Source organism: Typopeltis vanoorti, chromosome 16 (genome assembly GCF_054136105.1).
Source record: "Typopeltis vanoorti isolate ZY-2024b chromosome 16, IOZ_Tvanoo_1.0, whole genome shotgun sequence".
Taxonomy (NCBI): Eukaryota; Metazoa; Arthropoda; class Arachnida; order Uropygi; family Thelyphonidae; genus Typopeltis; species Typopeltis vanoorti.
In genome coordinates this window covers 3,187,480-3,214,880 of record NC_143564.1, presented here as the reverse complement: position 1 = coordinate 3,214,880, position 27,401 = coordinate 3,187,480, and the positions used below count along the sequence as shown (strand labels likewise).

The window sequence follows — 27,401 nt, the reverse complement described above, 5'->3', positions numbered from 1 at the left end:
TTTGTACCCAAACTAGGAATAAAACAAACCCTCAAAAAAAAAAAAAAAAAGAAAGCTTTAACAATTTCCTGAAATGATGATCTCAAAAAAGAACTACGATAGATTAAAACCAACTTCATAAAAAACAGATATAATAAAAATAAAATTGACAACATATTGAAAAAAAAATAATAATAACACACCAACACAAAAAAGGATTTCAGCAAAGCTATATCTATCCTTTATATTAAAGGTCTATCAAAAAAAAATATGCAGAAATCTAAGGAAGTACAAGATAAAAACTACTTTTAAGCTTCCTACAAAACTAACATATTTATTCAGTATATCTAAGAACCTCTACCTCCTCGTGTCAAGGAGAATACCAAATTAAATGTACTATACATATCACTTTCTGAACCACTGCTGAAACTGGAAGCAACCTACATTAGTAGATATCAGAAGAGAAAAAAATAAATAAATAAAACTAACCCACCATGGGGAAGTGTAAAATCGTATATAGAAGGATTTTTATACAAAAATACCTTATATACCGATTTTACTAGGAAACAAAAAATTTTTACTAGAAATTATGAAAGAATTAAACCAAGAACCAGTAATAGAAAAAATTAAAAAATATAAATATAAATGGATGGAACACGTTCAAAGAATGCAAACAGAAAGATAACCAAAACAAGCTTTAAAGTACAGGCCATTAGGAAAAAGAAAACCAGGACGTCCTCTTAAACGATGACTTCTAAGGCCAGAAAACGAAAATCCATACTAAAAATTTGGGTTAATTCTCTTCATGACGGGAGGAATCTTTATATGGACTTTTTTCAATCGAAAGTGAGTTAACCGATCTCATACAGCGGTAGCAGAGTTTTTCTCCTGGAAACTCGGATTTTTCATTCCACATGCAGACAAATCGGCCCTTCAGAACACATGCAATTTACAGACAAAAAATACTAGCTGTGGTGGTGGGCAGTAGATGGCACTGATGTTGTTGATTGGTAGTAGAGGTTCGGTGCAGTGGTGGAGATGGAGAGTTGTACAATAGGTGCCCTCCTGTGATGAGTCTTCGGACTCTTGGAGGTGTCACGAATAATAATAATAATAATTAGCAATTTTTTTAATGTTAGTAATATGGAATTAATTTAAAGTGAATTGTTAAATAATGTGACCGCCAAATTAGTGTAAAGAACAAAAGAAAGTTCCAGACAAGGAAATATTCCAGACGTATTAACTTAAGAACTGAGGCAATTACTATGGCGAAGGTCAAGTATGTACAGGGGGCTTCCCGCCTTAACACGACGACGGAAAAAGGTGGCAGGTGCAGACCCAGGAAATACCCAAGGGAATAGAAATGTAGCAGAACCTAAGGTCGAAGGAAGAGAATAAAAGGGGGAAAGATCGATAGATCGAGGCTCATTTTTCTCGCAGGTAGTTGAGAAGGCTCTTTCTCGTTGGTGGCTTGTGCCGCTTAAGTGCGCACTTTTGATTTTGTCGTCACCTTTACCCAGACGCTGCTCCAGCTCTCGATTCCAACCCTAGATGCAAGGAATTCCAGTGTGTCTTACTGACTCAACATAGCAGATCCACGTCCTGCGAACAGACGTCTGGAAGTGATAGAAGGCTCAATTATGCAGTAACAATGGTCAGTTCCAAAATTCCTGCCGCCAAGTTTTCTAAAGATCTCCGTTGATGAAATATCTTCAATACTGTAAAAGGCACTCGGTAATGAGCTAAAACGGACGGTAAAAGACGAAGATAGCGATCTAAAGGATCTAATATTGCAAACTAGATGACAAAAAAATAACGCTTTGCATAGGTAATTTCTAGAATTGAGATTTGTGGAAGAAATTGCTATTGTATTGAAATTTTGTTAGAGTTAAGGACAGTAATGAGGACTCTAGTTCATGAGTTAAATTTTGTGAAATAGCATGCTGAGTTATGTGTGTTAAGTTAGAGTTAGCATATGTGAAGATTTAGAGAGCGTGATATTATTTAATGTCTAAGTTAAAATATGATACAGTATGCACAAGTTTTATTCAGTGTATGAATAATTTATAGGAATAATTAGTGTATTGGTCCAAGTTTTTAAAGAAGAAATTGTAAAGCAAGGTTGATTAATTTGAATCCAAGCTACTATTGCTGAAAAGTAGAGAGCCTGATAGTTTTTTGAATGTTTACCGTTAACTTTTTTGTATACTTTCAACTAGAATGAATAAATTGTTTTGTTTATCAAATAATTTGCCTGATTCCTGTATACCAATGCACTGCTCATAAAATTTGAACCTGTATGATCGAAGGGGTGCTTAAGGGTCAAAGCTGTATAACTGAGAGGAGACCTCCACATAGCCTTTAAAGGAATGCGGAGAACCGACCAGGGCTTCTGACCTAATGTCCAATCCTCACCTTCTCGTGGTGCACCCTGTTGGGTATCTACTTGGATACTGAACGAACGAGGATGGGCTAGAAATTTGGGATTTAGCTGACCAAATTGTATTCTTATTGGTTAAACCAAAATAAAAAATGATAGTACAACAAGACAAAATTTCATGCCTGCTGGGGCATTGCCTGGTTAAACAACGCCCCCCTTTGTTTTTGCCAGGTAACCAGGGCAAACAGCGAAAAGTCAGCTACTGGAACAAATCTGAAAGCACAGCCTAACTCAACATCGCCAGAGTTAAAGATCGGTACTATCAACGTAAGAAGCCTGAATGGCAAAGAAATGGAGCTAGCTGAGGAATTAGATAAGTACCAGATTGACATATGGGTGACTGAAACAAAAAAGACCAAAACTGGTGAGATCTTTCTGAGCAATAAATACAAAATGTTATATTCAGGCAATGACAATCAAGGAAAAGAAGGAGTAGCAATAGTATTCAACACAAAATACGAGGCTAATCTTCATGAATGGCAGCCAGTCTCAAGTAGAGTAATGTGGGCAAATATAAGAATGGGGAACTGGACAATGAGACTTATTTGTGCCTATGGTCCCACAGAAGGTTTTACTAAGGTAGAAGTGGAGGAATTTTTTGACGCTTTAGAAAAAGCAACTGACACAGTGAAAAATGAAAAGTTGGTCCTTGTTGGGGATCTAAATAGAGTAGGAAATGATTGTGAGACATACAAAAATATTTTGGGAAAATTTGGAGAAAAGAGCAAAGCTAATAATAATGGCAAATATCTGTTGGATTTCTGCTCAGGACATGGACTGGTTATTACTAACACCATGTTCCAACATAAAAATGTGCACAAATTCACATGGAGAGAAGAGGCAAGGAATAAGAAAAGTCTCATTGACTATGTCATTGTTGATAGTGATGTTTTCTCCTTGGTGCAGGACACCAGAGTGTACAGAGGATTTGAAAATGGAAGTGATCACTATTTAGTCTTGAGCAGGATAAAATTGAATTTCATATTCAAAAGAATAACATGTAAGAAAGTTTTAAAGTAAATAAAAGTTGAGCAGCTCTCAGATGTGAACTGTGGACTAAAATACACAAAGATTATTGAAGAAAACATGAAAGAGTTTGAGAACAGGAATCAAATCTTGGAGATTCAGTGGCAAACTCTGAAGAAAACATTGATTGATTCTGCCAGAGAGGCATGTAGTGAGGTTGTATGTAAGGATAAAAAAAATCAGAACTCCCTGGTGGACACAGGAAGTTAAAGAGGCAGTGACGGAAAAGAAGAAAGCATATCAAAAGTTCCTGTCAAATAAGTCAGCTAGTGTTCTTAGAGTATATAGAGACAAATGCAAGAATGCTAAACACTGTGTAAAAACTTTTGTTTAGCTGTGTAAAACTAGCTAAACAAAAGTCATGGGAGGACTTTGGCAAGAATATAGAAAATAAATATCAAGAAGGTGGCAAAATATTCTGGAGGTTGTTGAAGAAGCATAGGAATGGAGGAAAGAGTGCTGTAAAAGGAGTCAGAGATGATAAAGGTGACATGAAAACTGGACAAAAAGATATCCTTGAAGTATGGAGTAATTACTTTGAAAAACTGCTAAATGAAACAAGCAGTGATGACAGCACAGTGATAAAAAAACACTGCCCAGGCATGCAGTCAGGAATACATATCCATACTTGAAGTAGAAAAAGCCATCAAAGGCTTGAAATGTGGAAAGGCAACAGGAGTAGATGATATTCGACCAGAAATGCTCAATTATGGTGGTATAAGAGTCTTACAGTGGCTGCACTGCATAGTTCAGAAAGCCTGGACAGAGGGACGAATTCCCGATGATTGGAGTAGAGCTCTCATAGTACCCATATATAAAAAGGGAAATAAAACTGAATGTGAGAATTACAGAGGTATTTCCCTACTGAGTGTTCCCGGCAAGATCTGTGCAAGTATACTTGAGAAACGGTTGAGAAGAATTGTGGAAGAAAAGCTTGGTGAAGAACAAGCTGGATTCAGGCGAAATAGAGGCTGTCAGGATCAGATCTTCACTTTACGACAAATAGTTGAAAAATCATGGGAATATAACAAAGATCTGTATTTAAGTTGTGTCGATCTGGAAAAGGCATATGACAAGGCGCCAAGAGAGCAGCTATTCAATACGCTGCAGTTATATTTTGTTAATGGGGCATTGTATCAAGCAATACTTAGTCTTTATATGAGTTGTAAGTCAGCAGTTAGAATTGAAGGAATTACAGGAAGATGGTTTAATGTTAAATCTGGTGTGAGACAAGGATGTACATTATCTCCTCTGTTATTCATTATCTATATGGATCACATTATGAAGGAAAGTGGTATTAAACATGATATCAAAATTGGAGATGTTAATGTCAGCTCTTAGCTTTATGTGGATGATGTTATACTTCTAAATAAATCCGCTACAAGTCTGCAAGATTCTCTGACTAAATTGAATAGCTGTTGTAATAGATATGGTATGAAGGTCAGCAATAAAAAGACAAAGACAATGAAAATAGGCAGAATCATTGAAAATGTCAACTGTGTTGTGAATGGAGAACCTGTGGAACAAGTAAAACATTTCAGCTACTTAGGCACGATTTTTAGTGAAGATGGTAAATTAAATATGGAAATAGACAACAGAATCAGCAAAGCTGGTATGGTGGGAAGTCAACTGAATAAATTCATATGGAATAAGAGAGAAATTAGTCGGAACACTAAATTAGCTGTATACAAGACAGTGTTGAAACCAGTTTTGACTTATGGATCTGAGAGCTGGGTCAGAAGTAAAACACTTGACCAAAGACTAGAGACCGCAGATATGAGAGTCCTGAGAAAGATTAGAGGCGTGAACAGATGGCATCAATGGCAATATCATATTAAAAACGAGGATATTAGGAAAGAACTTGACATTGTCAGCATCCAGGAATGCGTTAGCAGAGCTAATCTCAGGTGGTATGGTCACTTAAACAGAATGGGCGAGGAAAAATTAGCAAAGCAAGTGTTCTCTGCCAGGTTGGCAGCAAAACAACCCAGAGGAAGACCAAGATATAGGTGGATTGATATGGTACAAAGTGCCTTAGACGATAGAAATATAAGATCTGATAATGTGGGAGTCTTGACTAGTAACACACTGATTTGGAGGAAAATTGTAGATAGGTAGTTAGTAATGATGTAATTTTTTCCATGTAGTACTATCATATAAAGTATTGCGAGTTAGAAGTATTTCCGTGCTAAGCGAAGTGCTTTTTCTTTAGGAAGGATATTTAAATCTTATCTAAGATTCCTGATGGCACAGTCGAAATAATAAAATAAATTTTCAGAAGTCAAAATTGAATACGCTTACTGTTATAACAAAGGAATTTGGCTCTAACACGAGGCAAGTTCCCAAGTTATAAAATTACGAGCACGTGAATAGCATAGATACAACCTTGAGAAAAGAGGAGAGTCAAAAGGTTACGAGTAAAGATTAAAAATAAGTATCTAGATCAAGCAATGGATTATATACTCAAAGTTGCGAATGTTAATGTTGAAGTATAGTTAATTTAAAGTTAAGATAAGTTTAAGTAAGGTAAAATAAAAATTTACAAATGCCACAAAATTTAAAATAATGACATAGATTTTACAGTAGCAAGTCTCTCTAACCATGGAGACCTTCCATAAGATTGACTGGAAAATGTACATAACTCATGTATCACACAAGAACTTGGTACAAAAAAAATAATAAAGACTCTTGTGAGACTTTCAATAAAAACAAATATTTACACGAGAGTAACAGTCTCGAAATTACCCTATATTAATAATGTAACAATGTAATTAAGGATGTAACAATGTACATCCTCAGAGACTGCCTGGAGTACCACAATACAGTTGACACTGATCTCTATAAACAAAAATAATGAAAATAACATCAGTTAATGGCTATTTGAAAGCAGAAATAACTTCAAAAAAGAAAAATCAACAGGAGAACCTACTGCTTTTTTTTCCTAAAGACTTTCTAGGATAAATATAATATCATAGGTCAACGAATGACTGAATACAGTAATTATACAATATCAAGTTTGAAAGCAAGGTTTAATAACCAGATGTTGAAAATAAAAATTTTCTGACTGACTGATATAATTAATTACTGATTAATTTTTTAATTTTATTTTTTTTAACTACAAGATGTCAGGCTAGGCAGATTAACTAGTTTTAGACTTTATGTAGCTTATAACAGCATAGTGCCAGTAGCATCAATGCAAGACATGAAAGATTCTGGCTATAACAAGTAATATACAGGGTGTTCGGGATAAATTTGACAGTTTCGTAAGGAAAAAGAAAATCTTCTTTGTATCTATTAAATTTAATGAATTGACAAAAAAACATTACAGGCAGAGTTAATTACAATACTATCAACAAGATTTATTCAAAATAACCACCATTAGCATCGATCACAGCTTCAATTCTGCTTCGTAACCTCGAACAAGCTGATGCTACAGTCTCCCTAGGAAGGGCCGCAAAAACTGTTTTAATTTTATCCATTAACTGGGCTTTTGTATTACTGGAAGTGCGATTGGTGTCTTTTTCAACTGCACCCCATACAAAATAATCCATGGGGTTAAGGTCTGGGGAGTTTGGAGGCCAAACATTTGGACTGGTGAAGTCGTAGAAATTTTCAGACAACCATTTTTGACTTTTCCCAGAGGTGTGGCAAGGGGCCGAATCCTGCTGCCATACATACGGCCTACCATTGGCTACCCTTGTTATCCAGGGCTTGACTACAGTTAGCAACTCCACGAACAAAGCCCGAATTCCAATGCCAGGGTTCTTCGACACCTGTTCCTGCAGATTTGCGAGGAATTCTGCTGTACGAACGCAATCAGATCGTCTGCTAGGGATCTTTCTTCTTGCTACATCCTCGTAGTCACCATTGCAAGTCTCTAGTTCATGCCTGATTGTTTTTACTGTATTCAGGGAGCATTGGGCAGCAGTCGTAATATCCTTATTTTGATGGCGGGCACGAATCATCATGATACAAGTTATTCTCTTCCATGATTCAGGTGGGTTCCAGCTATCCATCCTTTCTGACATCTTGTATATGAATGAAGAAGGGTCCAAACTTTTAAATGAAGAGAAGTGTGTGTTAATACATGTAACTTACGGAAAAATATAATTAATTATAAATATGTCAAATTTATCCCGAACACCCTGTAAGTTCCTCTAACTACAACAGTAAAAATGTAAGAAATATATACCTATGCAGAGTTATAACATGCATGAACTTCAGAGATTTGACCTATCATGAGCAAAATTAAATTCTCTAGTTAATTTGTATTTTCAGCTAGCTGCTTATGTATTAAACTGAAGACTATAGAAAGCCAGTGAAATGTAGTAACGTGACAGTATATATCCCATTCTCTCTTTCATGCTAGGCTCAAAGACTGCTCACAACCAAATAACTTGGTTTTTTTTAAACCTAATTTATTTTTACATTGATTCCATACACAGAGGTCCAAGGACCTATAATCACGCCAGTGCTGTGCCTGGGTGCAGAAAGGACTCAGATAAAAGTTTATTCACATTGTTTTTTTGAAGAGTTGCAAATCGTAGCTGACTGGAAATACTTCTTGTAATAGGCTGTATCTCCCATCTACATCAATTCCAAATAATTGATGTAGATGGGATAAAAGAGGAAGAGGAGAAGCAGGTTCGGTGTGTTTACAGTTGCACAGAAAAAGGATGTTGAACAGATGATGATGCTCTTGTATTAAACAAGTGCAACAGAAAGTGGAATGATGGTTGCCAATTCAGTGGAGCAATGACCAATGAAGTATCCACAGAACTCTGTGCCAAAACACTGCATCAGTGAGATAGAGATTGAATTGAATATCAAAGAGAGGAATTCTCTATGAGCTGAATTGCTCTCCTCCAGACAGTATCAGGAATTTCAAGAGAAGTTTTATGCGCTCCACCCAAAATATATGAGCAGTAATCTAATCATGGACAGATTTTGGATATGTATATTGTTAGGAGATGGTTGGATACTTGAACAAACAGAATGCCTAGATTTATGAATGCTGAGGAAGCTATTATTGTGATGTGTTTGTGCCAGGAGAGGCTGGAGATTAATGTTAGTCAAAGCAGAGAGAGAGAGAGAGAGAGAGAAGGGAGAGAGAGAGAGATTTGATCTTGTCTGATGATTTGCGTTTTATTGAGGTTGAGGAATGTGAGCTGAGATTTCTTTTGTGACAGAAGAGTCAAGACTGTTTTGGTGGCACTGAATGTGAACAGATTGTCCTCATCTATTAAAGGACAGTACACAGATCAGTCACTAAAGCACTATGAATATAATCTTAATGCTTGGATATCTGCACACTACATGGTTTGCCAAATGAGTATGATGAATGGGGAGTACTATTGTCTGCAAAACTATGGATGGGATTAGTAGTCACTGAGAGTAGGTAATTTATATACAAAAGAAAGAGCGTAGATAATAGGACAGACCTTTCTTTCATGCTTGCACGGTGATCAGAATATATTATGGAAAATTATGGAGACAACTACCATATTAGAGCAAAACTTTAGTTTAATATAAACCAAAATGAACACTCGATGTTTCAACCTTCGTATCACGGTCATCATCTGGAGCATACACATATATACAGAGAAACAAGCTGCACTACACTCTACATGGTTTGCTAAAGTTACTGACTAACCTTTACAACAATTATTGGCCTGACCTCTGGTGGAAAAAAAACCTTTACCACATCAAAGCTAGAGTCCTATTATTATTATCTATTAGGTTACAAAATTAAATTGGGCTGGAGAGCAACATGTTTATATATATATATATATATATATATATATATATATATATATAATAAAATAAATAAATAAATAAAAATAATAACAATAAAAAAAAACTGTGATTATACATATAAATTTCAACCAATTGGTATGGAATAGTTTCCAATAAAAGCTGAAAATTGCTGAAGTCCTAAAGTATGCTAGATACTAAGTAGGCTGAATATGTGCCATCCAAATTCTTGGAATTTTTATACCACCATTATTGTTAAGATTAGGGTGGTTAATCAGAATTTCGCAGGCTTCTTTAAATTTTCTTTCATACCAGGTTTTTATATGATGTAAAGAGCAGGTACTTTTCCAATCAATTTGGTGTGGGGTGTTGAGAGCGTGATCTGAGAGGCCTGCTTCACCAAAATTGTTATATTTAATGTGTCTTTTGTGTTCTTTTTGACGTATAGGGAATGTACATCCAGTTTCACCAATATAAGGTAAGTTACTTGTGCAGTAGATGCAATAAACTCCAGGATGTGCCAATGGAAGGAGAGGATCCTTAGAGGAGTTGAATATGTTTTTTAATTAAATAAGTGGTTTAAAAGTGGCATTGAGTGTAGGATTCTATTGATATAATGGTGTAGGATTCTATTGATTTTTTCTGATAACCCTTTAATGTATGGGATGGCTATGGTTTTACTGTAATTTATATTCTTTTTTGATGATCCATATATATCTATAATCCATATAGTCTATAATCTATATAGATCTATAATCCAACTAACAGAATAAGGGGAAAAAAAACGAGAAATTGCTTAAGTCCATCACTTTTTGGACGTCAGACACTGTTAAAAAACTTATCCTGCATTATGTCAGTTCTTCCAGAATATATGATGTTCCTAAAGTACACAAACAAAACGTTCTGCTTCGGCAAATAGTTGAAGGAATAGATAGCTCTAATTATCACCTAGCCAAGAAATTAGCATCAACACTCAAGGAGTTGGTAGGTCATTCCCCCTCCTATATAAAGAACACACAACACTTTATAAACAAAATTAAAAACATAACACTCTGCAAAGATGATTTATTAGTCAGTTTGGATGTTTCTGCCCTTTTCACAAATGTCCCAATAAGTGACACAATTCTTCTACTACAGAACAAATTTCCGCCCGACATTACGGCCCTCTTTGTCCACGACATTCCGGTTACTTCATGTGGCAAAATAAATTTTACCTACAAAAAGAAGGTACGGCCATGGGCTCACCACTATCCCCCCCCCCCCCCCCCAATTGCTAACTTTTATATAAAAGCTTTTGAGCAGAGTACTCTTGATTGCTTTACTCTAAAACCTACAGTGTGGCTTAGATATGTTGACGATGTTTTCGTTATCTGGCCGCACGGTCGACAAACTTTAAACACATTCCTCAGCCACCTGAACAAACAACATAAACGCATACAACTTACTACTGAAATTGAAAATCAGAACAACTCACTCCCGTTCCTGAATACACTGGTCACACGTCTTCCCTTGGGCAGTCTATCCTTCATGGTTTACCGCAAACCAACACATACTAGCCAATATATACATGCTAACTCATATCACCACCCATCACAAAAATTTGGAGTCATTAACACCCTTAAAAACAGAGCTATAACAATTTGCTCTAATCAACAAGCTCTTAAACAAGAATTAAAGATTATTAGCAACACATTTATAAATAATGGCTACAACAAAAATACTATTAATAAAGTTCTTCATAAAACTTCATCAAAAAAGAATATAAATTACAGTAAAACCATAGCCATCCCATAATTAAAGAGTTATCAGAAAAAATCAATAGAATCCTACACCATTATAATCTCAATGCCACTTTTAAATACTTATAAAATTAAAAAACATATTCAACTCCTCTAAGGATCCTCTCCTCCCATTGGTACATCCTGGAGTTTATCGCATCCACTGCACAAGTAACTTACCTTATATTGGTGAAACTGGATGTACAATCCCTATACTTCAAAAAGAACACAAAAGACACATTAAATATAACAATTTTGGTGAAGCAGTATTCTCAGATCACGCTCTCAACACCCTACACCAAATTGACTGGAAAAGTACCTGCTCTTTACATCATCCTGGTATGAAAGAAAATTTAAAGAAGCCTGCGAAATTCTGATTAACCACCCTAATCTTAACAATAATGGTGGCATAAAAATTCCAAGAATTTGGATGGCACATATTCAGCCTACTTAGTATCTAGCATACTTTAGGACTTGAAGCAATTTTCAGCTTTTATTGAAACTATTCCATACCAATTGGTTGAAATTTATATGTATTATCACAGGTTTTTTTTTATTATTATTTTTATTTTATTTATATATATATATATAGGATAATAATATATTATTATTATCCTATAATAATAATTATAGGACTCTAGCTTTGATGTAGTAAAGGTTTTGTTCCACCAGAGGTCAGGCCAATAATTGTTGTAACGGTTGGTCAGTAACTTTAGCAAATCATGTAGATTGTAGTGCAGCTTGTTTCTCTGTATATATATATATATATGTGTGTGTGTGTATGCTCCAGGTGATGACCTTGATATGAAGGTCGAAACGTCGAGTGTTCATTTTGGTTTATATTAAATTAAAGTTTTGCTCTAACACGGTAGTTGTCTCCATAATTTTCCATAATGTATAATAGGACAGACCTCTCAGTTGCTCCTACATTGGTGGTGAAGCTTGAAGAATGAAAGCCATCAACCATGACATACAGTGAGTGACCAGGGAAGAAGCTAGCAACCCAAATATAGAGAATGGCAAGTAGACCAAAGGATGGCAGTTTGTTTAGCAGGCTTTGATGCCAGACACAATCAAAAGCTCTGAAAATATCAATGATAGCACAAGTTTTGCTGAACATTTCCATTGCACACATCCAGTGTGGGTGATGTAAGCTAAGAGGTCAGCAGTAGATCTTGAATGAGGGAATTCATATTGGTCGTCACGTTCATTAACTCAAGGGCCTGTAGGTAGGAGAAGTAGGCTACTGACAACTTTCTCCATTATTTTGGAGAAGACTGAAGTGATAACAAGTCGTCAGTAGACTGATGGTAGACTTCCACTCTGTTTTTGGAATAGGCTGGACATAAGATTGCTTCTACACAGTGGAATAAGAACCAGCTATGCATAATAGTTGTAAAGATGATACAGGACAGATGTTAGCTCTGAAACATAATGTTTGAATACAAATGGAGAGATGCCATCAGGACCAGGAGACCTTTTAGTGTACAAGGGAAATTGTGGCAATTTCCCTTGGTCATCAATGCAGGAGTTTGAAGATGATATGAAGAGTTCAGCAGCTTTATCTTTCAGTGAAGTAACAGTTCTGTATCAGGATGTGTGTGTGAAAGAGAGAGAGAGAGAGATGGAAGTGCAGGTGAGCAGAAGTTGCATCCATCAGCCTTAGCAAGTGGATTACTGCTTATGATAGGGTGGCTAATAGTATCTGCATTGTCTGCTATGTCTGTAAATTGCATGTGTTCTTCTGGTCAATTTGCCAGTTCTGTAGGATAATTATCCTAAGTATCCAGTACAAAAAAAAAAAACCTGTTCAATGTACAAAAAGTACTGATAAATGTTCTTCACATCCTGGACAGAATTTCAACCCAGGTCTTTCCAACCAAAGGCTTCACTGAAACTGAGCAATGGAGGTTCATTCCTGTATATGTATGTTATTAAACTTAATATATGATTTTGTCCAAAGCTGTTCCTTGATAAAGAATAATTAAACATGCCCGAAGATTATCATTAAAGGTGTGCAGATTGTATTTTATACAGTACACACACTATTGATAGGAGAGCTTAACCATCAACACACACACTATGTAGATTTTCAAAGTTGAGGCAGAGATCAGATCCTTTGCCTTAGACAGATCATAGAAAAATATAAAGAATTCAGACTCCCTCTGTAGACTACTTTAAAGCTTTTGATCGTGTTCAGTATGTGAAACTGTGGAAAGTAATGAAAATAATGGGTTTTCCTCAACACACTATCAGGTTGATAGCCAACTTGTACAGGGAGCAAGAAGCCACAGTAAGCACAGGTGTTGGATTGACTGATCGGCTTCAGGTGGAAAAAGGAGTTATGCAAGGTTGTTTACTTTCTCCTCGTTGTTTAGTATACATGCAGAGGACATCATGCATGAAGCACTGGATAAGCTCAAGACAGGAATTAGGATAGGTGGTAGATTGATCAGTAATCTAAGGGTATGCTGATGATACCATACTCCTCTGTAATGACAAGGAAGAACTAGGACAAATTCTTGATAAAGTTAACAAGATCAGTAATAGCAGACGACATCAACTCAATCCTAGCAAGACAAAGATTATGATTCTCAAAGGAAATACGAACAGGAAAGCTCTTGAGAAACAAGTGTACCTTAATGGAGAAAGAACTGAGGAAGTCAACAAATGTGAGTATGTGGGATCCATTATTAATGTGAGGAATTGATGTTCAGAAGATGTCAGAAGATGATTTAGGAATGGCTAAAACAACAAACAGAGATTTGTCTAAAATCTGGAAGGATGGATATATCTCATGGAAAAAAAGTTGAGGATTTTGGATGTGGCTGTTTTTTCAACAGCAACTTATGGATGTGAGACTTGTAACCTAAAGAAGTCAGACAAGAAAAGAATAACTGCTTTTGAGATGTGGTGTTACAGAAGCTGTTGAGGATATCATATACTGAAAGGCATACAAATGAATGAGTGTTAGAAAAGATCAGTAGAACTTTAAGCTCCTTAAGGATACTGACAGAAGAAAGTTAAAATATTTTGGACACATTGAAAGGATGGAAGGAGGACTTCTCAGAACATTAACAGAAGGTGAAGTTCCTGGAAAAAGAGGAAGGTGTAGAATGTCAATGAGATGGATGGATGGTGTGTGTGTGTGTGTGTGTGTGTGTGTGTGTGTGTGTGTGTGTGTGTGTGTGTGTGTGTGTGTGTGTGTGGAGTGACTGATCTTCAGAGAGTTGAAGCCTCCAGAAAAGCATACAACAGGACTACATGATGAGCAAGGTGTGGCACATCACCGAGCATCGGAGTGACCATACGGCATCTGTGGATGCCCAGTGAACATATGGATGGATGTAGATTTTCAGGCATCCTGCTTTTGTTTACTGCCACATGCATGCAGACATTCAAAAACCTCAAACATTATGTAATTAACATGCCCTCACAGAATATATACATTATGGTGCTATATAATTAAGTCCATATTACAAGATTTTTGCAACAATTCTCTTTCGAATTAATTTATTGTTTGTCTGACTCCAATACTAATGCATTGGAAATGTCCACACAGATTTCATCAATTCTTAATTGAATTAAATTATTAAATACATTATTAATTAATTAATAATAAATCTATATTGTCATTTTCTGAAACAGAAGAATGAAAAGTCTAGAGGAAGGATGCATGCAATGAGCAGCTCATGGTAAAGCAGGATTTCTGTCATGATCAATGCAAGAGTTGAAGAACAAGAATAATGCCAGAAAGCAAGCTTGTCTTTGAACAGAATTTTGAATTATTTCATTGTAAAATAATTCTTTCCAGTTTCTCACTTTCAATCAAATGTTGAGCTTCTAGGCTTCTAGATAGTGAAGAAATTGACTGTTGATAACTATGTTCATTACTTTCAATAGAAAACTAATCTCGGTGCAGTAGGTGATAGATTACTGGGTTTTATTTCCTTCTTTTGAAAGAGTTGCATATGCCTGTTTCCATGCTAAGATAGATGTGAGATGAGGTAGGAGCCTCTGTCACTTGAGGGATATTGACATTGCCTTTTTATAGAAAGAGGTTGGTTCTTTCCACAAAATCCCATCAATAATGTGACATATCTTTATAAAGGCTTTTCAACTGAAGCTGAGTTAGCTGGTCTCAAAGGAAAGGGATTTTTCTTTCAGAAAAACTGGTTTTTCATTCTGCAAAAAGACAAAATATTCTATGAAAAAGGCCAGAAGGATGCACTCAAGTAACAGACATTATACACTGACCTCACTAAGGTAATTTTGGTCCCAACTGCATATACCCAATACCCAAATAAGTACAAAAGATTTTAAAGATACAAAATGAGCATTAATTCAGGAGCATGTCTTAAGCACATTTGTAGTTAATATATCAAGACCAGAAGATTGTTATCTAAACTATTTAGGATTCTTCTGATGTCTTTCTGACAAAAATTTTGAAGGTGATCATAATTCCGGTATTTAAGCTTATATGCTGATTCTTACTGATTATGTTGTTTCAGAAAATGACAACGAAATCATCACAAGACTATCAAGTAAGTGAGGCAGATTCAGACATCATTCTCACTTACTGATAGTGATTGCATGCATGCATCTATACATCTATACTAATGTTGTCACTTCCTAAAACAGCAGAGAATGAAAAGTCCAGAGGAAGCATGCATGCAATGAACAGTTATGGTAAAGCGGGGTTCTCTGTCATAATCATCAACCAAGATCAATAATATTTATATTTCCAGAAATATGCAGAAAGACACAAAGTTTCATGATTTTATTTATTTTTAATGAATGGCATAGTTAAGATTTGTTAGAAGCAACTTTCTGTTCTGGATCAACTGGGTTTTTCAAATGAGAACACTTTTGTTTTTAGATATTCTTTTAAAAAGAGAGAGAGAGAGAGAGAGAAAGGCAAGTTTGCACATATGCATCAAGCTTTGCAGATGCCAATTCTTCAGAATGATCTCTTTCTGGAAAGTTAAACCATGCCTTTATCACTTTTTACTTTATAATTTTAATCACAATTCTCAAACTTACTTTATAAGCAAGTTTGAGAATTGTGAATGATAAATTGTTCACAGTTTATCTCTCTATCACTAGTCTCATGGAAAGAAATTTTGCCCAATTCGTAAAGGCACATTGGTACACACCGATCTGATATAATACAAACATTCAAATACCATTCAACCTACTAAAATACTAATTATTTTGTTGAAAAAAAAAAAAGTTCAACCACCTGCACATTCAAATTTCCAATGCTTTCTATAAATAATATAAATATAACATCAGTGTAAAAACTTCAGTAACAATTTGAAAATGATTAGTTAAAATCAGTTAATCCATTACAAAATTGCCAAGTTTTAAGTTGTCCACTTAAAAAAAAAATTAAGAAAATTACTGTTTAAATTAAGTTCTAAATTACAGCATAGACTGTTTCTTTGGAGTGCGTAATCATTGTTTAAGAAATTCTGATGAATTTTTGTATGTCAAAGTGCTTTAAATAAGGTGGAAAGTAGAGAGAAAAGGCAACATGAAAATTGTTATTTTAGTCAATTTAATTAAACTCGAATTAAGCTAATCAAAGACTACTTGAGATAATTAATTTCCTACTAACATGATCAGGTTCCATTTGACAGTGTCGACACAATGCTATTATAAGCCTCTGGACATAAGGCTGAAAAATTTCATTCAAGATATCACAGTTATTCTTATACAATACTTCTGACATTCTATACCAAAAATTGAATGTAATCTCAGCCACCTGCAAAAACATTAAAACAATATTAGTTAATATTTTTAACATATTTTAAAGATCTCGGTTAATAAGTGCTTAAACAGAATGAAATTATACAAAGAAAAACAGTTAAAAACAGTTAAAAATTCATTAACTATATGCATATTCATTGCAATATATTTCAATCATACAACCTCTTGTGAACATGCATTAATATTACACTCATGAGCAGTTGAATTAGAGATACCTGCAGTGTTGGAGAAATGGTGCTGTGGTCGCCCCAGCGAATAGAATAGTGCCATGTGGCGCATGACGGGGATGTCCTCAGACCTTGTACTGACCTCAGACCTTGTACTTGACTATTACTCGGCAGTACTTGTACTACTGAGTAATAGTCGAGCACAGAATGGGGAAGACTTGAGATCTCAGCGAATACGATTGTGGCCAGATAGTTGGAGCCAGACGTATGGGGCACTCCATCTCCGAAGTCGTGCAGGCACTGGGCTTTTCACAGGCCACTGTGTCAAGAGTGTACCGTGAGTACATGGAATCGGGTAAAACCATAGTCGCTAGGGAAAACTGCCGTGGTGTGTACAACGTGTCGATGACAGGGGATGCCATCAGCTAGCTTGGATGGTAACAGCAGATAGACGGGCCACAGTGCTGCAGATCACTCACCAATTCAATGCTGGACAACAATGACGTGTGAGCAGCCACTGCCCGACTAATGTACCTCTGCTCACCGCACATCACAAGGCATAACGATTAGCATGGACGCAGGAACACTGCCATTGAAAAAGGTCGCCTGGACTGATGAGTCGAGGTACACGTTGGTACATGCCTATGGCAGGGTACGAGTGCATTGCCAAGCACATGAATCGATGGATCCCTCGTGCCAGCAGGGTACAGTTAAGACAAGTGGTGGTGGTGGTGATATCCTCATATGGGGACTGTTTACGTGGGATAAAATGGGTCCCCTGGTACATCTACCATCGTCCCTCACCGGCAAACAATACAGGGACCTGCTGTCAGATCATGTGCTCCCATTTCTGCACCTACAGCACCCTGCAGGAGACCTGTACCTACAGCAAGATAATGCACCAGTCCACAGCACTCGAATTGTGGCATGGGTGGATGAACACTCCACGGACATGAGGATGCTTGGCTGGCCCCCAAGGTTCCCTGACCTCAATCCTATTGAACATATCTCGGATGCTGTCGAGAGAGATATACACGCCCTGGGCCCTGCTCTGACCAATCCTCATGCATTGTGGGAGGCTGTGCAACAGTCATGGATCAGTTTGGCTCCCCAATACTATCATTGCCTTCTGGAGTCCATGCTACTCGCTACTAGGCAGGTATTTCTAATTCAACTGCTCATGGGTGTATAAACAGGCATAAAAATATTTTGACTCAGTCACAGAGGTATATTCAGAATACATATCAGTACAACCACCTACACACAAAAGCGTGTACGTGCAGGAGGCTGGTTATGCTGCTTGTTTTGTAGCTTAATGATAATGATTTCTGACACCATCAGGAGGATTTTACACGACAAATAAAATACTATTCCACTTTCATAGTGACCACTTTTTTTAAGATAGTCGTTTTTCCCCAATTTACTTACATCAGTATACAAGTATATGTTCTGTAAACCAATTGTTCATTGTTGTTCATTACTATTTAATTATTTACTCTATTTTTTTATGGATGCCAGTCTACCAGAAGAGCCTCTGTAGCCCATTTGGTGTAGACAAGCCCTTTGGTTGAAAAGACCTGGATTTGAATCCCATCTATGATGTGAAGAACATCATCATCATCGAATTCCTGATACGTACCCTCAAGGGGTGTACAGGATATGATAGTACTGCATGAAAAACTTACACCATTACTAACTTCGTATCTACAATTTTCCTCCAAATCAATCTGTTACCTGTCAAGACTTCAACATTATCAGATTTTATATTTCTATCTTCTAAGGCACTTTTTACTGTATCAATCTACCTATATCTTGGTCTTCCTCTGGGTCTTTTTCCTGCCAAAGAACACTTGTTTTGCTAATCTTTCCTTGCCCATTCAGTTTAAGTGATCATACCACCTGAGATTAGCTCTGCAATACATTCTTGGATGCCAACAATATTAAGTTCTTTCCTAATATCCTCATTTTAATATGACATTGCCACTGATGCCATCTGTTCACCTCTCTAATCTTTCTTAGTACTCCTGCTGAAACTTTTATAGTTTACTATATTTGGCATGAAACTCTTTGATTCCGATCTTTGAGTTTCTTATTTGGCTTTGAAATAATGTGGGATTTAATATCCTCTTAATTTAAATAATGTTACATTGCCGAAGTGAAGCCTATTGGCTCTTTTATTTAAGTAATTTATGGGTGCAACTTTTTGACAACTCGTATAGCAAAGTACATAAGTTCTTTTCGCTGTAATGTCAGTATTACCTGGTCTATCTACTCACTAATGAGACTTCAATAAAGGTTGAAACCGGTCTGGGTAGTGACCTTCCACCATAATGTCAGTATTATCTGGTCTATCCACTCACTGTTGAGACCTCAATAAAAGTTGAAACCGGTCTGGGTAGTGACCTTCCACCATAATGTATAACATCATACATCTCCTAGGAGATGTGTTTTACATTATGAGTAATACTAAGAATAATGATCAGAACTTTACCCACCTTTGCAATGAGTTGCCCTAGTGTTGAACTACGTGCTTTAGCTTACACTACAATCAGCCGAAACTTTTATAGTTTACTATATTCGGCATGAAACTCTTTGATTCCAATCTTTGAGTTTCTTATTTAGCTTTGAAATAATGTGGGATTTAATATCCCCTTAATTTAAATCACATCCACTATCACTAACTGATGCAAACTCTGTCGCAAAAATAAGACTGGTAAAATAAACTATCAAGAAGAAGAATGAAATCTGCAAAATAAATGAAAATAGAGAAATAACCACAATCATCACCAAGCTAAGGACGGAATACTTTAAAGGCATGAAATTTCATCCGGGCGGTACTAGAAGTTATGAAACATGCAAGAACTGTCCACGGGTCGAACTAACACCTGCCCATATCTACTCTTATCCAGCAATTGCCGCTGCTCTACAGAAAATTGACAATAACCCTACAGAAAAGCTCTACTCCATCAAAGTTCAAGAAATTGCCAAAACAGTTATACATTCCCACGGTCATATCTAGAAGCTCTTCAGTGGACTTGACAACAACAACTTATATTAAGCAACTTCCTGAAGATGCTGTGTGCCATATAGACAGCAAAACATGTTGAAGAAATACATATAGCATAAATAAAAAATGTCTGAGAGTTAAAACCTGGTAATTTATTATTCATGCAAATCTACTTGTAGTAAGTTGTCTACAAATATATTATTTAATGCATGCAAGGGAAATTATAATTTTATATCGACTCCTATATATTTCACTCACTGTAACATAGGCATCATTCAGAATGAGTCATATAGCATGAGTATACTTCCTTGTGTCTCAAACAGTTGAGTGAACAGGAGAAAGCAAAGTTACAGGGAAACAAGTATATTTCTGTGATTCTACCTTAAAAATAAAATATGAACAGTTTATGGTGATTACTTCACAAAATTTTGACAGAAGCATACAGTCTGATTTATTAAGATTAGGGCAATGACAAGGTTTCACAAGTTTCAAGGAATAGGTGATCAAATTTAAATCTACTGTAGTACAAAATCTTGGTTTAATTGCAATAAACTCTGTATCTAGTTACTTAAGTATAAAGAGCTAATAAGTTTCATAAACTTTTTATTTAAATTTTTTATTTAATTTAAAGCTAACAATTTAAATAATCTGTATCTAGTGTCTATGGCATGAGAAGCAAGGCCAGAACCATCTGATTCTAAAAATCTTATGTAGCCTTGGTGTTCTTGGATTCTATTCTTAGCAGAATGGTCAGTCTGCACAAAGTAGCAGAGTCGGCAAGAATGGAGCACTTGATAAAGGAGGTGGCAATTTATCTTTGGTATACGGTAGGAAGGAAGATAACTTCCATGCTTCTTTGAAAATAGCATATAGATTGTATCTTCAAAAAATTCCTGCTGTTTGTTCAGAAATCTCTTTAATGTAAGGTATGGAAATCCTTTTAATATCAGAATGTAGTATGGCTATAAGATGATAATTTCATTATACTTGTTAGATGCTAATGCAATACTTATTTAATTTAATGAACAAGACTCTTGATAATACCTGTCTTTTGTGATGGGCAGTGTGGATGGATGGACCAGCCAGTGAAGGAAGGTTTCTAAGATTTTAAGATTTATAGAATCAGAGGTCTTGCTTCTCATACCATAGACACTAGATATAGAATTCACCAGAATCAAACCTATTTCTTCAATCTTAATCAACTGCATGCCTATCTCAAAATTTTGTCAAGTAATCATCATGAACTTCTTCTTCTGCAGCTTTTCTCACTTAAGTAGGGTCTCTGTCTGTGGTGAGTCTCCTCCACAACTTCCTGTCTTGGGCTGTAGCCACATCCAAGTTCTTCATCCTCAAGTCTTCCTCCACCATCTCTTCTTTGGCCATCCGTGCTTCCTCTTCCCCTGCATGTCCATCTACATGACTGGCCGAGTTTCAGATGCTGAAGGACTCCAATCCTGGTCAACCTTTCTTCCCACATACTCTTCCTCCCTCCTCATTGCATGACCAAACCATCTCAACCTTGCCTCCTGTATCTTTGCTCCTAAGGTCGTAATTCTCACTGTTCCCCTTACATAGTCATTTCTCAGATGATCCTTTCTGGTCACACCGCACATCCGCCTAAGCATTCTCATCTCTGCTACCTCCATCCTGCTGATGTTATTTTTCCTCAGGGCCACAGTTTCAAATGCATACATCATAGTTGGTCTCACTACTGTCCTGTAAATTTTGCCTTTTAGATTGATCGGCACCCTCTTATCACATAGCACTCCAGCCATCTCTCTCCAGTTCCTCCATCCTGCATCCCACTTCCTTATCAGCCTCACCATCCTCTTTCATTGTTGAACCTAAGTATCTAAAGTCACTGACCTTCCTGATGACATTTCCTTCCAGCTCCAGATCTGTCTCCTGGCTGCCATCCACTTTGCAACACATATACTCGGTTTTACTTATACTCAGTCTCATACCTCTCTCTTCCAGTACTTTCCAGTTTGGCTGCACACTTCTTCTCTTGATTCTGCACATAGCACAATGTCATCTGCATACAACATAGTCCAAGGAGCGTCTTCTCTCACTTCCTCTGTCACCACCTCCATCACAATATTAAACAGGAACGGACTTAATGCAGACCCTTGATGCAAGCAAACTGTCACTGGAAAACTTTCTGTCACTCCCAGGCAGGTTTGAACACTTATCTTCACATTTCTGTACATCTCCTGCACCAACCTGACATATTTCTCCAGTACCTTCTTCTCCCTCAGACACCTCCAGACTTCTTGCCTTGCCACTCTATCATACACTTTCTCCAGATCAATAAATACCAGATGTAGCTCCCGTTGCTTCTCTCGAAACTTTTCCATCATCTGTCGTACCCCAAAGATAGCATCTGTGGCCGATCAACCAGGCATGAAGCCAAATTGCTCCTTTGCAATCTCCACCTCCTTCCTCAGTCTTCCATCAAGAACCCTTTCTAGGATTTTCATTGTGTGGGACATCAACTTTATTCCTCTGTAATTCTTACAGTCTTGTGCATCCCCTTTACCCTTGTAGATGGGGACAAGAGTACTTTTCCTCCATTCCTTAGGTATATTTTCCTGTTTTCAAACTTTCATGAACAGGTCCCAAAGCAGGTCAATTCCCTCTTCCCCTTCCATGCCTTCACTGAATCCTGTCTGGGCCCACCGATTTTCCATTCTTCATCCTCTTCATGGCCTCCTTCACTTCCACTCTAATGATGTTCTGCACCAACCCATCAGAAGGCTGCCCATCTTCTCTGTGAGTCCTCACATTTTCCTCATTCAAAAGTCCCTCAAAGTATATTCTCCATCTGTTTCTTATGTCCACATCCCTCCATAATATTCCTCCTTCAGCATCTTTGATTTGCCTCAAATGTACAATGTCCTTTGAAGCCTTATTTCTACATTTTGCCAATTGATAAATATTTCTCTGTCCTTTCTTTGTTTCTAATTGATCATAAAGGTCTTGACATGCCATGGCCTTCCCCTGTGCAACAACTCTCTTGGCTTTTTGCTTTTTCTCTCTGTCCTCTTCCACTCTTGACTCGCCCCACGTCTGCTTTGCCTTCCTCTTAGCCATCACTGCTTCTTGTAGATCATTATTCCACCACTAACCCTCCTTCTGCACTGTAATCTTTCCGGATATTTCACCAAGCACCTCAATTGCACAGCTTAGAATAACTTTTGAATTATGTCTCCACCAGTCTTGTACACTTTCTAGTCAATCTGAAATCCTCTCTAACACCTTCTCCCTAAAATGGTTCCTCACACTCTCTTCTTTTAAGCGAAACCGCTTAATTTTCTTCCTCCCATGGCTTCCAAAGGTTCTTATCTTCGACTTTATTTCAAAGTCTGCACACAACAGCCAGTGTTGCTGCACCACCTGATCTGTTGAGATTCCTTTACAATTTGTTACTGCCTTAAGATGTTTTCTTCTAGTCAAAATGTAGTCAATCTGTGAACTATTGTAGCCACTTTTAAATGTTATCAAATGCTCTTCCCTCTTACAGAAGAAGGATTTCACAATTGCCAGATCAAATGCTACTGCAAAGTCCAAAATCCTCTCTCTTTCCTGGTTCATCAATTCCACTCCATGTCCACCATGCACCCTTTCACAGTCCCTATTCTGTCTCCCTATGTGTCCATTCAAGTCTCCTCCGACAATCACAATCTCGTTTTATTCCAGTTCCCTCATTTCTTCATCTAGCACCTTCCAGAATTCATCTTTCTCTTCTGCTGTACAGCCAACTTGTGGGGCGTATACACATAAGACAACCAGTTGCTCCTCCAAGACTCAGTTTCATTTGCATGATCCTGTCGTTCCTCCTACCCACTTCCAGTACTTCGCCCTTCATTCTGCTGCACACCACAATTCCGACACCATTTCTTCCCTCTTTATTCGCTCCAGAGTAGAACAATTTATACCCATCTCCTAGTTCCTTCACCTTTTCTCCCTTCCACCTTGTCTCCTGCATGCATAAAATGTCCAACTTCCTCTTCCTCATCATGTCTGCCACCTCTCTTCCCCTTCCAGTCATGTTTCCAACATTCAACGTTCCCACTCGCAACATTCTCTCCACTTGCTGGGCTCACTTCTTTAACCGCAACCGCCCTTGATGCAGTAGCCCTCATCCACTTCTTGCAGCTGTAGGGCGATGTGGCTGCATGTCGCTTAAGGGGTACTCCCTAGCCCTTGTATAACTTTCTTTTCTACTCATTTAATCATATCTAGAGCTGGCAGTGAAGTTTCATGACCGGATGCCCTTCCTAACATCAACCCTCGCCATTTATCTGGGCTTGGGACCGGCACCTATTGGGGCTAGTTTGCCCCCTTCGGTGGCTGCAATAGGCAAAATGACATAGCAAGATAGGAAAGATTCACCCCTAGCCCTCGAATACTCTAATAGAATTGGGGGTAAGGAGCAAGAAGAAAGAAGGGTAGAGGACCAGTCCACAGATAATATAACAGATGTATATTACATGAAGTAAGGCATGGTCCAGCATCAAGTACCTCGGGTTTGCCAAGCCCGTACTCACTAAAGTGAGCCCATGAGGTAAAGTAATCATCATAAACTGTTAATAATTTAATAATGAATATTATTTAAGTTTGGATTACAGAAATATACTTGGTTCCTTGGAACTTTAATAGGATTTTCTCCTGTTCACTCAGCTGTGATTGGGCACAAAGAAGTATATTCATGCTACATGACTCATTCTTGTGTTTCATAATTTTAATGCTGTAACCAGTCTTCTGAATTCTCCCTGAATGATGCTCACGTTTTTTATATGACCCACACACGAAAGGTCACAAGACCTACAGCAGATTGGTGTTGTGTGTGTGTGGGCAAGAGGAAAGGAAGTGTAAAATAGCTCATGATATGTAACTTATCATGTTGGCTTTTACATGTTTTTCTAAGGAGATTGTACTTAAAGAAATGTCAAATTTTGAAAAAATTAATCTCGTATTTGTAATAACTTAACCATAGGCCATTGTTATAATAATGTGGTGCATGATATCATTATGTAACGCTGTTAACCCATGTCCATATATGACCATTTCAAAAGACATGTGAAGTATGATGTCATCATGTCTGAAGATCCATACATGAACATATATGGAAGTTTCGAGAGATGCACCCATGCATGCAACAGAAGTTTGGGCCTTTATAAGCTGAATTATCGAGAAAGAATTTTGTCTAAGTTTCTGAATCTTCTAACTGGGTCTGTCGTCATGTGAGCTCCGTTGTCAGTAATCGAAAGAGGAGGATCATAAGTCTTAGTTTTTTAATTCTTCTCTTGCTTGGATCCACCACCATGGGAAATATAGTATCAAGCATCAGGACATCTTGCTAAGAAATGTAAAGGACCCTTAACATTGCCTTGTTAAGGGTCCTGAAGGGCATAGAATAATCGATGACTTAGACAAAGAAAAAATTTGGTAAGAAATGAAGAATGAGTTAGCACAAGGAAAGAAGGACGAAAAGAAGCACTTTTGTGTGAACAAAAATTCATGTAAAAGGCAGTGCTGAACGATAACTGTAAGTACTTATGTATGCGATAATTCCAAACAAGAATACACATCAAGTGTGTCTGTTTATGGGTCATTATCATCATCATCATTTATTTATAATTTTACAATTATAAATAAGGAAACCAATCAAAACAATTAAGTAGTCTGTGTACACTAAGATAGGACTTGGAGGTTGTTATGACATGAAGGAAAACCAGGCTTCTCTGTCATATGCTAATTGACGGATCTCTGATGCAGAGAGTTGGGGGGAGAATATTGCTGATGTATTTCCAATATGGAGTTCGGGGGGCTGCCTCTTTTTCTTTTTTCATCTGTAGGGGGTGTAGAGGACCAGAGCATCAAAGTGTACAGAGGGAAGATATCAAGTTGGTGACCGAGCCATTTTATTTGGTTTCTTTGAACAGTGCTGACATTTGAACAGTTTATGGATACAATAAGATAATGCAAATTGATATTGAATTAAGCTTACTCAAGGTATGCTTTATTGTCAGTTTGCGTATATATGACTGGCAGGGTATTCTAGATTGAGATTTAGCTTTAAAGGAAGTAAATTAGAACTAAGTTTGAACTAGAGAGAACTGAAAATAAAGAATTGTAATGCAACTGTATAAATGTGAATCAAACTGTAAATATTCCTTTTTTGATGTAATTAAATGGTTTGTGAACAACACATTGGACTGATTTCTATCAATGCACTATCCTGAAAATTTCGAACTTGCATAAGTTTAAGTGATCAATAATTAAGCAACTAATTAAAGGTAAAGATTAACATAAATAAGCGGAGAATACTAACAACATCTGCTTTGTCTTTAGTTTAAAATCTTATAATCTCAAACTCAGTACGTAGTAACTGAGTTTGAGATTATAAAATTTGTTACACTACAGAGTGTGAAAACATAGGATCTAGTAGAAATAAATAAATGGTGGCAGTCCATAGTTAAGGCAGTTGACCATTCACGACAGTTTATGAAGTTTTAAGTAAAGAATAACAAAGACAAAGCAGGGTTGAGAAATACATAACAGAAATGCAGAACATAATATAAAAGAAGAATGTTCATTTTTTAATTTTTATATTTGAATGGCTGAAGGTTGTATTCTTTGGGGAAGGAAGAGTGGGAGAGTCTGTTAAAATGAACAGAAATAGATAGAATGAAAAAGGAGGCAGTGAAGTTGGTTCACAGAGTTTCAAGATGGATTCTAAAAGAGTGTTGGTTAGCAATAGGTGTTGTTGGAGAGAGATAATTAATTAACTGGATTACCTTCTCTGGAAAGAATTGAGCAATCTTAGAGAGGATTTTGGTGTACCACCCCAAATATGGGAGCAATATTCCACTGTTGGACAGTTTTATGATTTGTATACAGACAGCAGATGTGAATGTGTGAAGGTGTCTCTTGTGAAAAAGTACACCAAGTTTTCTGGCAGCTGAAGAAGCTATGATTAAATGTGTTTGTGGATGGTGAAAGTTAGAACACTTGGGAACCCATTGAATAAATTTATTATGGAATAAGAGAGAAATTAGTCAACCACACTAAACTAGAAACATACAAGACTGTTTGGAAGATTTATTTGGAAGAAAACTTGACAGGAAGCTGGTAATGATGCAAATTTATTCATGTAGTATGACTGACTTAATCATCCTATCTGAGATTAATTTTGATAATGTCTTCTCATAAAAAGAGAGAGAGAGAGAGAGAAAATGTTAATGGTTGGTTGAATGCACATATGTTCTTAGTATGATTTTGTTTGCTGCATAAGAAAGAATTATTTGGGAAGAAAAAAAAAAGTCCTTTTTTTCTGGCAACAATGAACACAATTTCTTGCAGCCTTGATAGCACTGAAGTATTTTGCAATCATGTGGCACATGCTGCACATAAGCTGACGTGTCATGACCTGAAGTCTGCAGCAGCACACTTCAGGTCATAACATACTTTGT

The 27,401-nt window shown here is 36.9% G+C and overlaps 1 protein-coding gene across 1 annotated transcript in view; it reads right to left on the bottom strand.

Moving 5' to 3' along the window:
* Window positions 1–27,401, bottom strand: part of Tnpo-SR (transportin 3) — a 605,621-nt gene that overhangs the window by 289,839 nt on the left and 288,381 nt on the right. The window contains exon 12 of the mRNA XM_090405918.1: window positions 16,598–16,744. Coding sequence (XP_090262044.1) covers window positions 16,598–16,744 — 147 coding nt within the window. The remainder of the gene's footprint in view (window positions 1–16,597; window positions 16,745–27,401) is intronic.